The 13,579-nt window shown below is 40.9% G+C and overlaps 1 protein-coding gene across 1 annotated transcript; it reads right to left on the bottom strand.

Annotated features, from left to right (window-relative positions):
* Window positions 1–67: 67 nt before the first annotated feature.
* On the bottom strand, window positions 68–6,381 carry paqr9 (progestin and adipoQ receptor family member 9). Its single transcript, XM_034677258.1, has one exon. It carries the CDS (start codon window positions 5,179–5,181, stop codon window positions 4,021–4,023), a length of 1,161 nt encoding a protein of 386 aa, XP_034533149.1. The 5' UTR covers window positions 5,182–6,381; the 3' UTR covers window positions 68–4,020.
* Window positions 6,382–13,579: the final 7,198 nt, after the last annotated feature.

The following is a 13,579-nucleotide window of genomic DNA, read 5'->3' on the forward strand; positions in this document are numbered from 1 at the left end:
AGCACCACAACCTGCATACCAAACAGACACCAAATGTTGACTCAATGAAATAAATGGACAGTCGTAATCATATTTCTCTGTTTAATTTATTCAATAAATCTCAAATAATTCATTAGTGCTATTTTACATCAATTAAAATAATGGAGGTTTTCAGCATTAACAGACACAGAATATAATTATCCCCCATCTCTACTCATTAATAATTTAAATATGTGTAAATAATATATAAGTGTCGTTCTTCAGTCAGCCCTGAGTGCTCCTCTAGGTTATACAGTCAGTTTAACATTCACACTCTGAACACTGTTTGAACATCCACGGTCAAAAGATCCATTTCCACGAGGACTCTTCTCCGTGACAGAAATGCTCCGCAGAGGTAGAAACATCCCTTTGACATTTAACATTGAACACATGGTCTGATGTGAACCTGAATAATACAGTACTGCAGGGTCGACCCTTAAAGGAACATTTAGCTCTAAAGTGCACAGCATGATCACATCCGACCCTCTCAATGCGGTCCTCATGTACTCACTCCAGCATCACACATTAGCTTACATCTCCGATCATTTACTCTTGTGCAAGTGAATGCATCAATACATGTGCAGATATAAGTAATACAGTGGTAATCATGACATTACTATAATCACACAGTGGTTATCGACACGTAAGAAGATGCATCTCCCTCCACACGACAGAAATCACCAACACGTGACAGAGTTACACGAAACACACAAAGAAAACACATGTTAGCAAGCTTTAACATTTATGGTCCATTTCAGTGTGCAAAAAATCAAAAATCAAACGTAGCATCAAATCTAAACTTCTCTATTTGCTTCACCATTATCTAAAGTAGCACAGTTTGGCGAGCAGTACTGAGGCTGCGGCTAAGAGTGACTCAGCAGAAATGAATACGCTTAATCCTGGCAGCTAGCGAAACAACGCTCTGTCAAATGATGTGTACAGTACTGCTAACATCTCTCCGTTGAGATATATTAAGAAAAAAAAAAGGTAAGCGTGCAAAAAGTGACTACAAGTTTTTATATTTTGCTTTAATTTATCAGTCAGCCGACTGTTTGCTTTACAGGCTAACCAGATCTTCTCTGTTCCAGTCTGAAGCACCAGAAACACGAAACAAACAAACGTTTGGAGGGAAATCTAAAGGGATTCTTACGTTGGTGAAATGTTTTTCAGCAAAAGGTAAAAACAAAAAGTGAAGACGGTTTCAGGGAGGTCATAAAAATTATGGAGTTTCTGAACAAACTGGATTTAAAACAACCCAAACCCAAACTTGGCATTCGTCCGAAACTTTTTCCATCAAAACTGTGACGGCAGGGTTTGAGTTTGTGCGGCAGAATTGCATGAAAACAAACATATTGAGACATATTTCTGACATATTTCAAGGTAAGATATGATCCCTACTGCACAGAAATAACCTCTTCAAATCATGTTGAACTTTGCTGTACGCAGACGCAGACGTCCATGAACGATATTTCACTGTTTTTACATTAATAATTTTTTGTCCAACAAGATAAAAAAACTATTCTGCATAAAAAAACATTTTCAGACCATTATAGCTCGACAACTTGAGACCATCTATTAGTCACTTTTGTGTGACTTTAGAAAAATCTGAAATAACGGTGCGAGTAAAACTGAATCAGACTCAAAATGCAAAGTGAAATATTCTTCCTGCCTTTTTTTTTTCTCCGGATGTGGCCATAATAATTTTTCACACAAATCATTTTGATCTGGATCAGAAAAATATGATGCGACTTTTAAAAAAATTATTGAAAGTTTTTCTCTCTTTTTTTCTCATTGCTTCAGACAGATATTTTCCCAAATAATTCTTTGACGAAAAATTCAAAAATTCCATTCAATGATATCCTTTTAAATCATTTCCCAGGTGGGTGGACAGTTACAAATACCAGATATTGTGGCATTCCAACTAACTACTTAAAATGCAGAATAAAAATGTTTTAAAACCATCTTTTTTGTGTGTGTGGCGCACCTTGTCTTCAGTACAATATGAAAAAAACTGAGGTTTATGAGAATACCTTTGAAAACTGCTGGCTTCACCCTGGACGGTAAACTTTGTAACACCGATGTAATGATAAAACACGAAAGCAACAAAAGACAACATTTAGTTCTCACCTGATCTACCTGTTAGTGCAAATCTATCCATGAAGGTCCTGAAGATGTAGAAAGACGGAAATATTGCCAAAATTGAACTACCGCTCTACCACACTATGGCTTCTTCTCTAAGATTACTGAACATCGATTAATACAGAAAGCAGCCCGTCCTCCTGTCTTAATGTTCACAATGCTGCTCTCTAAACTGAAACTCAGCTGTTTTCTGGAATGACTGATTGGATGTAGGCGATATTCGTACAGAGTGTAAACCACCTCTGCAGAACAGTCCAGCCAGCTTTTAGATTTACGCCTCATTGAACCTGAATCAGCATTTAAAGCACTGTGAACACAACCTGTGAGGAGCTGGTCATCAGCGTAATGGAAACCGTACATACAGCAGATGTTTTTACAGCACTACGACTCACTTCACATTAAATGTCCCAGCTGAACCTGTCAGCAGGACGTCGTTACATGCTTCGGAAATGTCTAAGACTCAAGCATGGCTTCTCAGTGACGGAGCTTTTTGACCGGCCCCTTCTGAAAGTGCTTTACTGATACGAGCTCTCAAATATTTCTGCAGCTTCGTCAAGGCCACCACACTTCCTGTTACATGGGTCACATGGAGGAAAAGAGGAAATGAGAGTGTGAAAGCATGTGAGGTTAACAAAGGTCAGAAAGAGGATTCAGGAGACGTCAAGCGATGAGCTCTACGGAAAACGAACAGGGCCAACTGAGGAAAAAATCATTTCAGAGATGAGTTCAAAATCAGATCAATCATTCTTTTACTAGAGCAATAACATAAAAATACTCTGCATGCTATTAAATTCATTTTTAAAAAGTTTCCCTTTAAAGATAGAAATCTTAAAATAATTTCCCATATTTCCTACTTTACTATGTTTTCATTAAACAAAATGTCAAATATTCTTCCAATTGAGGCAGATACAGTGCATTACTTTACACAAACATTTAATTGATTTTTCTGCTTAAATCTTTTTTTAGGACAGCTCTTACTTTTCCTCGTAGGTTTTTTTTACACCGCATTTTTCTGCCTTAATTTGCAAATAAGGTCACTTAAAATATTTTTATCTTTTGAATTGAAAAACACTTTACCTCATCTCTGTTTAAAATGTCATAATTTGAATTTACTTCACTTTTAAATTTAAAATGTCATAAAAGTCTGTCTTCCTTTTATGTAATTTTTTCTTCTTTCCAGACAATTTTTTTATCTTCAAATTTTTCTTTTTCTTCTGCAAGCAAATTTTAAATTCTTACTTTTTGTAGTCTTTACATTAGAAAAATCAAGTACACAAGTTTAAATTCTTAGTTTATATTTAAAGTTCCGACCTCATCTTTTTTTTTTCTTCTTCATTTGGCCCTTTTCACCTTCCGTAGAAATTCAATTTACCCACAGCAGAGAAAGACCCAGTCTGAGGTCAAAGAAACGGGAGGAAGCGTGACAGCAGAGAACACGTGTGGTCAGGCTGACATATCAAGCCACATTACCCATGTGTTAAATGGAATATGTGTTCTCCTGGGTACCAACACCTTTCCTCTGTCCTGGAGTGAACCATCCTTAGAGGTAGTTTGATCACCTGACATCCTGTCTGAACATGCTGGAGCCGCTCGGGGACAGGGCTTGTGAATTTTCCAAATATTCACACAACCAGACAGCCACCCTGTGGTAAGCTCAGAATATAATCCTCTCATCTCCCTTTGTCCCAAATTTCTCCCGATGAAAGCGTGCACAATGCTCTCAAAGGGTTTAAAACAGATAACAGGTGTAACATCAGCAGGGGGGGGGGGAGGGTCTGTGTGCGTTTCTTCTGGTGGCATGGCTCTGTATAAACGTGCAAACTGGTTTCATAGTCTGGACGATAAAAACTCAAGTCTCTATCATTAGTGACATTTCAGGAGCTTCTTGGGGTGTTCCTCTGCGAGCTGGTCTCTCTGTGGTCCGTAGATGGAGTTGGCCTGCCAGGAGAACCACATTATGATGGAGATGATGGTGGTCTGGAGGAGGAACATCACCCCGTACGTTGAGAGGACGGTAGGTCCAGGCAGGCGCGCGAGGGTCGCGGGGGGCAGCAGCAGATTCGGACTCAGCAGGATTGCCTTTACCTCCGCCTTGATCATGTGGAGTTCGTCCAGGATGGACAGAAACGTACAACAGTGGAACCACTGGTGGCTATGCCCCCAGATGTCGAAGCGACCCGGGGCGAGCCGCTCGGGGAACTTGCTGATGTTAAAGACAGCAGAGACCACCAGCCAGAAGCAGTGGCGAATGAAGAAGGTGGCCGTGGAGTTGGAAGCCGCGAAGGAGGAGGAGGCGGAGGAGTAAGGCGACCTGGTGAGGAGGCGGTAGAAGACTGGTGTGGAGGAGACGAGGAACGGGAGCAGGAAAACCAGGGTTCGGATGAGGTATCGATGCTTCCTCCATTTCTGGCGAGTGTTGCAACAAGACAATACGCAGATGATGGCCACCATACATGCACTGGGGATGTAGAAGTTCTCAAAGAACACAGTGAACTCTGGGATTGCATAGGGTGATGTAAGAGCCTCTGCAGGTTCATGTTTCAGGTCCGTGTGAGACCCATTGTGGCTTCCTTTGTCCACTATCCCCGCCTGAGGGTGGATGTAATAGTAGTACGCCAGTGACGAGCCAACAGTGTATGCACTGATGGTGCCGTAATCCACAAAGAAGCAGACTTCCCTCACCACCAGAGACATGGAGTTGAGCAGGTGGGCCATGCTGCTCGCCATGAGCAGACAGAACACCCCGATGAAGTAGTTCCAGAAGGGATAGAAGAAGGGGGCATCGCCATGTGGGGCACCCTCCCAACTGAACACCTCCACGAAATAGTACGAAAAGACGAACACTGGGAGGAAGTGAGTCCAGAAGTTTCCTGTTTCATTGGTGGGCCTGAACGCGGACAGTAAGCAATCCTTCAGGCTATAGTTTGGGAAGCGATACCCGGTCAGGATGAAGTTCTCTATGACTCGAGGCGGCACGTCGGTGTGCCTCAGGAGAGGTAATGGCTGACCGCAGTTCAGATGCATAATGACGACCAAATAGTCTGTTCAGGCAAAGTTTTATTGCTCTCCTGTTTAGATTATGTCAGTATATTATAGCTCTCTTGTTCGTGAGTAGGTAAGGCATCCATCGGTGGCTCAGACTTCCAGCTCTGCTCTCCTGTGGACATTTGATCCAGCTCATGCAGGCCTTTTGAGCTGATCCAGCAGAACAGGTCTGTTATCTGTTAGCATACTGGAGAAGGTGTATAGTCTCCAGTGTCATAAATCCACTGCTTGATTAATTTTTCCTTTTAGTTTCCTCTTGCGTCACAAAAGGTCAGAACCCCCCTGCACGCGATGCTGCTGATGATCCTGCTCCCTTTCTTTCCCACAGGTCCTCCCTCCTCTTCCTCCTCTTCCTCAGCCCTGTGCACATTCACGTGTCCTCTTCTTCTGCATAGTACTACAGCAGCACATAAACCTGAAGGTCACTTATTACTGTGTTACAAGGTTGAACAGGACGTGGGCTCCTGCCTCCATGCAGCAGAGATGTCCTGAAGACCGTCCGTTAAGCTCTGCGGTATGTAGGTCATGCCGGGTCTGAGTGCACTATATCCGGCTACTGCAGTGTTGCCGGACTGAGCATGCGCCTGAGAGTGTGATGGATTATGGGTAGTGGAGTAGACGGGTAGGAAAGAAACAGTAGAAGAAGAGCCAGAGAGAGTAGGAGAAGTTGAGATGAATGTATGTTCTGACAGTGTCCTGAAATAAAGAGGTGACCCGGTTCTTGCAACTCGTCTCCACTGCAAGTTATTGTAAGCAGCCCGGACTGCTTGTTACCAGCACTACAACGAGCCAAACAGTAGTGTCGTTTTCTACGGCAGACGCCACGGAGCTGAAAAGGTAACAGCAGGCTCCAGTTGTCCCTGGTAGATCAGGCTGCGTCCACGTTCCAGTGTCAGTTCATCCAGCTCCCATTCTGCGAGACGAGAGGCGAAGAAGAAGAGAAATCCCCTGGGACAGAGAGAGAGGTTTTCAGTGCCGGTGTTCAGTCCTCTAAAGAAAGGTCATGTTTTAAAAACCGCCATCTTATAACCGGGAGTTATCAGGTAAATATCCCGGGGTAAACTCCATGGAGCAGCCGTTCACGTCCAGCCGGGAGACTCAGTCTGTTCCTGCTGCATTTCAGTCCGACACTGAGTGAGCGATGACTGTTTGACAGGTAGCGGTAAAGCGTCAAGTTAAAGGCGCGAAAACATGCCGGTTCCGGTTGTGATTTTCAAAATAAAATAAGATTATGCCCTGGAGGTCATTATGTAGTTTTCAATTCCCTTATCAGCTAAAATAATAATAAAAAAAATACATTTTACCTTTGACGCACTGTACCTCTTCAACTCAACTCATTTTTATTTATATAGCACCTTTTGTACATTCAAGCATGCAGCCCAAAGTGAACAGAGACAGAAAACAACAGCAATAGATAAAATGACTAAATCAATATAGAGGAATGTGATGTGAATTACTTCAGAAATACAAATGAAATAAAATCAATTGAAATAAAATCAAATACATACCAGTTCAATACAATAATTAATAAGGAAGATGATAGAATAAAAATATATATATATGATGCTAAAACCAAGCCGCAACCTCCTGGCTAAAAGTATGAGTCCCATGCGGAAGTGCTAAAAACTGCAGTTCATCAAGTGTCTGCTTGAGGCTGGCTCTGGATGTAACGGAAACCACATAAACACCCATTCAAAAAAGCCGATCTTTACACAGAAATACACATGTTTACAGCCTGGTACAAAAGACGAGTGTAGCCTGGATAGATCATTTCTCGAACGGCACACACTTTGGGGAGGTGAATATTTTCTAACGAGGCAATTTTGAAGATATTAAGAGTCTGAGTCTTCCAATGAGAAGCACAGCTGACTTGACTGACAGACGGGAACACTGTAGCTGTTGGCTAGGAGGCTCAAAGCCCGCCTATTTATCTCACAATCATTCGAATGCAGCAATATGTCTGCCGCAGCCGATTGGCCTCAAAACAGCGCTTCAGAAACAGATGGGTGACGTCACGGAAACTATGTCCATATTTTATACAGTCTATGGCCAAAACATTGGTCATAAAAGTATTAAAAGTAATAACGCAGTTCAGGGCTAAAAGGAAATTACTCCACTTAAAAGCCAAATTAAAAAGGTAAGTCTTAACTTAACTTCTAAAAACACAAATCAGAGCAAATCCCAAATTGCTACAAGACTCATCACTAAAACAGCAAAGGTTAAAGACAGACAATAAGAACACATTTAAGAATAATAATTGCAAACAGCCCAATTATTAAAAACAGTGTGCTTAAGTAAATTAATAATAACAGTAAAAGCAGCAAGGGAGATCAGGTAAAAACTAGGAAAATAAAGTAATTCATTTCCCTCATTTGTCATTTTGGCCTTTACATATATTTTATCTACTGGCCTGGCTATATTTTTTTCTGTAGTAAGCACTTATAGGCAAAAATGTAAATGTAATGATTCAATTTATTCAAATAGTGAAAACTAAGATATATATTCATATCATTCAGAACCTACATATACTAGTATAATATGGAATAACACAAAATAGGAATAGCAAATGTTGGAAATGAATAGAAATCAAAGAATGGCACGCATCCATGTATTTTGTTGCTCATAATTAGATTATTTCTTCAAATCCTTTTCTCCAAATTTCTGACCCATATTAATCTAATAAGACTGTTTTTCTTGGGATAACAAGTGTACCATCATTATTCCTGATGATCTCAGAGTATCCAACACATATTTTGTTTTTTAAATTGCAGGATAACCTTGAGGTAATGAGATAAATCCCATGATAAGCTGAAAACTAGCTTTGTTATACTGAGATAATTAGATAAACAAGTCAAGATCCCCAGAACGCAACATATAAATTAGTAATTGTGAAGATAAAATTAAGTTAATAAAATGTATGAATGCATGTCTACTTTGGACTTCCGTGGAGCGCCAGATGTCGCTATATCTTCTACCTTCTCTTGAACGATTTAGAATTATTATATGGTATATTTAGGCCTAAATAAGCAAACATGTACTTTGTTTACAATCAAAACAAACAAAAAGGATATTGATTTTCAGCAATGCATGTGCCACTACAAAGTGATTACAAATAACCTGTGTACAAAAAAAAATGCCATTTTCTTTGACTTGATAGTCTACACAACTTTCATCACGACCATTGCACTACTTTTGAAATTATTATTTCTATAATATTATTGGTTCATTTGCATCTTTGAGTTTTCTTCTATCCTCAAAGTGTGGCATTTGTGCTGCAGTGAAAACCTAAAGCTATATTTTACATTGTATACAGTGAAGTATTAGTCTTTTTCTCACAAATTCTTATTACAACACTCACATGTATCGTGTTTTTACAAATTATATCGCAAGTTGATGAATTGAAAACAAAGAAAACCCATGTAGGTATAGTTATCAAGATAGTAACAGTAACTGGAAAACAGAAATAATCTCTTATTTTGAAGGCGTCAATCGTCGTTTCCGGCGTCTTTTATGTGAACTGCGTGGCTGACTACAGTTCGACAGAACGCTGAACTACTTTGAGCTTTGATCTCTCTTCGTTCTTCTTTGTGTTTGCTCGTGAGAACCTTTACACGGATATCAAAGCCAATAAAATGACTATTTGAAGATGAACAGCAGTGAATGCGTGCCGTGCCGTGCCAACAGTTTACCTTATCTGCTTAAAATGCACACTCTGTCCCTGTTTAGTAATCCTACCAGAGTATCAGTGTGTGTGTGTGTGTGTGTGTGTGTGTGTGTGTGTGTGTGTGTGTGTGTGTATGTGTGTGTGTGTGTGCCTCACTTCCCCCTCTATATATCTAAACTTTTTACTAAGTCTTACACTCTCTGCCTTTATTTGTACTGTAATGAGTTTTCACTGGTCAGACAGGAGAGTACAGTGATAACATGCCACAGCAATAATGTCCATTGAGCAAATATTCAAAGAACAAAACTAAATTTACAGTTAATATTCTAAAATGTTTGATAACTACACTGTGTTGCATAGTGCTTATCAATTTTGTATTGTTTCTTATCCCTGTATTATTATTAGTATTTTTAAAATGTCTCAATCCTGTGATACTTTTTGTTTATTATTGTTTATTTTTTACCAGGAAGTGAGGCATAATGTTAAGTTGTAGGCCGTCATTTGAATTTACAGTATAAAGGATGTAGCGTCATGGTTGGAATTGTAATGGTAATGCAAAGGTGCCCTAAACCTGCATTCTTTCGACTGGCCAACAGGGGGCTACTCCACTTGTAGCAACGGAATTCAGATCGTATAGAAAATGAGCCTTAATTGACAAGATGTATTCCTCTTAATAAATATATTCATATGAGTTTGTTGTTCCAATATCTTTAAAGTCTTATTCAGTACAGCGTAATATTGGTTTTGTAAATGTTGGTCCCATTTTGACCTAAACTGGCCAGGCCCAAGCCTAAATTCAGACACAATATGAAAACTGTTCAACATTCCAGATGAAAGCAGACAAAAAAAAGGGAAAATAATTTTTTTTTCATTCCTTTAACTTAAGGCTTGTTTTTCACTTATTAAAATTAATAATGATTGCAGCTTCCCTACAAAACTAGCACTAGCATTTGCCGATTACTTGGTGTTTTCACTTTTGACTCAAAAATGGCTTCAAAATGAAAAGTATGTTCAACATTAGTCTGAAACATTTGTTCAAATTTGATTACCATTAGCACAACCAATCAGAGCCTTGGGTGATGTAGCGCTAGGCTGCTAAGCTATGGTGGCTAGTTCAGTTCCAACATCGTACATATATTCGCCCTCTGATTTGAGTCATATACAAAAGCAATTTTTAATCGATTATTATCTTTGTTTTTTAGCTGTAGGTATATAGCTTGTGTTTTCTCTAGCTAGCTAACTAAATTGCTGTTCATCCACATAGCGGGAAAGCACTTGAGAAAAGCTCCCAAAAATTGGTTTCTTAACTAAATGTATGTAAGCATTTATTTAGCAGCATATAAGAAAATATAACTAATTGAGTTAGCAAACAATTTTTAATTCACAGAAGCAAAACAGAAAACAAGACATGCCAGACTAAATGGACAAAAGCTTATAGCCTTGGGTTTCATGTCCAGGTTTTGTATTTCTTTGTATTTAATGTTAAGCTAACCGTATTTGCTGCTCTTTTACAACACTGCATGCTGAGAAAACAAGATGTGGCTCCCTCTATCAGATTCTGTTCATCAGTCAGCCCTGCCCATCCATCTTCCCATTTAGCCTCCAGCGATGGCTGTTGAGGCCAGATGTCAGGAAGTCTTTGAAGCAGCAGTTTTTGCAGGATGGAATGGAGGAGGAAGAGGTGGAGGTGGGGGGTGGGTGGTGGGGGGTATTTAGTGGCTACTCTCCAAATTCCCCAGAGGAATAAGAAGCAGGCAACACTGGAGTGCAAAGCAGACTGGGAGAGAGCCGCAACATGCTGCTTTAATTAGTGATTGACGGGCACAGAGGGTTTTATGGACGAGGAGCCACGACTGTAGCTTCGGAGCTGTGATGACATAATGGACACACATGGCTGAGTAGAGTTACGTTACAGACCCTCAGAGGGACTCGCAGTTAGCTGAAATATCATACCAGACTGGATAATGTTTAGGTCTTGATTACATTCTAGTCTAGGGGTTCAATTTCCATACCATTCTACCTTCCAGACCATGCTGACCAAAATATAAGACGACCTTAAGACAACCCCCCCTCTGTTTGACAGCTGTTTAATGTCTCTGCTGCTCTGATAACGGATACCTCTCTCCTTGAAGGATCATCCAATTCATTCAATGCACCTTGAAGGGACAAGGATCGAAGAGAGAGGAGGGTTCTGGAGGAACGTCATTGTTGCACGTGCACGTCCTCGATCGGAGGAGCTAGCAGAGGACCTGAGGAGACAAATTCAATAAGAAGCAGGCTCAGATTGTCATTCTAAATGTCTGAACATGTTATAAAAATAACCCAACAGAGGTAGGATTTTTTAAAGGGTGTAAGGTATTTACAAAACTAGAAACTGAATGTTGTCGGACACTTATGACAACGATCTGAGCCTGACTTTTAGTGGATGTACATTGATTGGACTCATGTTTGCTGAAACAATCTGCAGGATCTATTCAAACACTTTACAAATAAGGCCCTTGCTTTAAATGACTGTAATCCCCCTTTCTGTACAGCTTTCCTTCAGCCCTTTGACCCACTAACATGATTTAAAGAGCAGGAGTCGTGTGTGCGTGTGTAAACAAGACGACGACTCATCAAAGCAGCAAATATGCAGCGAGTCAGTCACTTGACTGGTCATGTTCTGCAGGGAGGTAAATCCTGCCTTTACAAATCACTGCCCTCCAGACATACAAATGATAAACCTGTGATCACTTGATGGTTTTGCACACAGGATCACACTTTTCCTCTCTCGTGAATCTCAGACGGTCGCCCCAGAGCTGGAATATAAAGCCACCGGACGAGCTGCAGAGAATAAAGTCACATCAGTGGTTTAAAGAGAGAGCTTTCATTGATCGAGAACTGCAGCAACAAGCAGCACAGACTGAAGGAGTTAACAGGAACTGAGCCAGCTGATGACTCAGTTTCTGCACACACACTTCTCATTAGCAGAGCCCTGAAGAGGAATGAAAGAAATGATAAACTGAAGCAGAAACGGCATTATGATCTGCTGTCACACGTCCACAAACCACGACTGTTTCTGAAACTTGTGCACCAGCATGCGGCTCAAACACTGCTGAGTTCTATACGTCCTGGTTTTGGGCATAGACCTGTGAGTCATTGGTGCCAATATCTCAGCCATAAAACCGATGCCACTTCTGTTTACTCCATGACTACATGTTCCCTTCTGCAGCTCTGGCTGTGACTTATTCTGGTGATGCCGACTCGAGAGGGTGTTTTCTCAGCAATTTTGGACAAGTGACCACAAATTGCAGCTGACATCAGGCCCTTTGGACTTAAAATCAAAGAGTTTCTTACATTTAGGATGCAGATAATAACAAGGATGATTCAACAAGGATACTGGAGCTGGAAAGTTTGTTGATCATGTCGGAGGTAAAAGTGCCGCCAGAGCTCCGACTCCAGGAAGTTTAAAGTTTCCCTGAATGAGAACATCCAAACATGAGCAGTCTGTGTGTCCTGAATGACTTAAGTCGTGTTTATCGTATTCATTACCTGGATTTAGGGAGCAGCTCTGAGTCCTTGAGTCATTCCAGGAAATCAGGCTTCAAACCTGAGATGAAACACACACAAACACTCAGGAGCAATCAGAAGAGACAGAGGCTCTCTATTGAAAGAGAGGAAACTCTGACTTCCTTCCCAACATTCAACAGCAGACAATACACTTCACCTGCACACACAAACAACACGCTTTCAACAAGATGTAAAGTATGTTCAGAGACAGCAGACACAAACAAGACACTCGATTGTGACCTGCAGGCTCCAGCAGCCCTCTGTGACCTTTATGTGTAAGGGTCAGACACTCAGAGTAACTACCTGAGCTCTCCTGAGTTTCAGGTAACAGCTCTGCCTCTATCTGCTTCATATTTAAACAGCAGGTGTAACCATGCTGGATGTAGCCTCAGTGACGTGACCCACTTGTGGTGTATTGAAGTCCAATGATGGCGGTCACCATGCTGGAAATGCTGCCTCAGACTAATCTGCGATCAAACAGTACAGACAAAGAGGTGGAGCTGAAGTGAGCCTTAACACTCAACTGCAACACGCCAACCTGTTAGTCAAATTAGCCACGCCCTAATTTTGCAAATTTGTGCTCAACGCTTATCCTTGACAGAATAAAAGCCGATGAAGTACGCACCAGAGGATGCTGCTTGGGTATAACCAACCCATTTGGTACTCCAGTGTGCTCCTAAGCCTTTGACCAGGAATACAAGTAAGAGATAGTGAGCCGGTGGTTATGTTAGATATAATCCAGACAGAGTGAGACAATGCACTTTTTCACCATTTTTCACCACCCTAAATTACACTAAACTTAACACCTTCATTCATGTTAGAGTTCCAATGTCCTTCTTATCAAGTGTTAGTGTTTGTCTGTTGGCATTTTGAAAATAACAGCAGCTCCTGTATAAAACTCTCCTTTTTGATAACGCTTATAGTTAGAGCTGGCTCAGGCTTGGACCAGCTCTTAGTTATGCTGCTTAGACTGCTTAGACTTAGATAGGCTTAGACTGCCCAGGGAACTGGTGCACTGACACACTGGGATCACTGTGACCAGCTAAATACTGCGAGGTGCAATGCTCATGGTGGATTAAGGTGGGAGTCTTACCCTGTCTTTGTGTTGGGTCTCACCACCAATCTAAAGTTTTGTGCTCCCCAAATAAGCAAAGTAATATTAAA

The sequence above is a fragment of the Notolabrus celidotus genome, chromosome 23 (genome assembly GCF_009762535.1).
Source record: "Notolabrus celidotus isolate fNotCel1 chromosome 23, fNotCel1.pri, whole genome shotgun sequence".
Classification (NCBI taxonomy): Eukaryota; Metazoa; Chordata; class Actinopteri; order Labriformes; family Labridae; genus Notolabrus; species Notolabrus celidotus.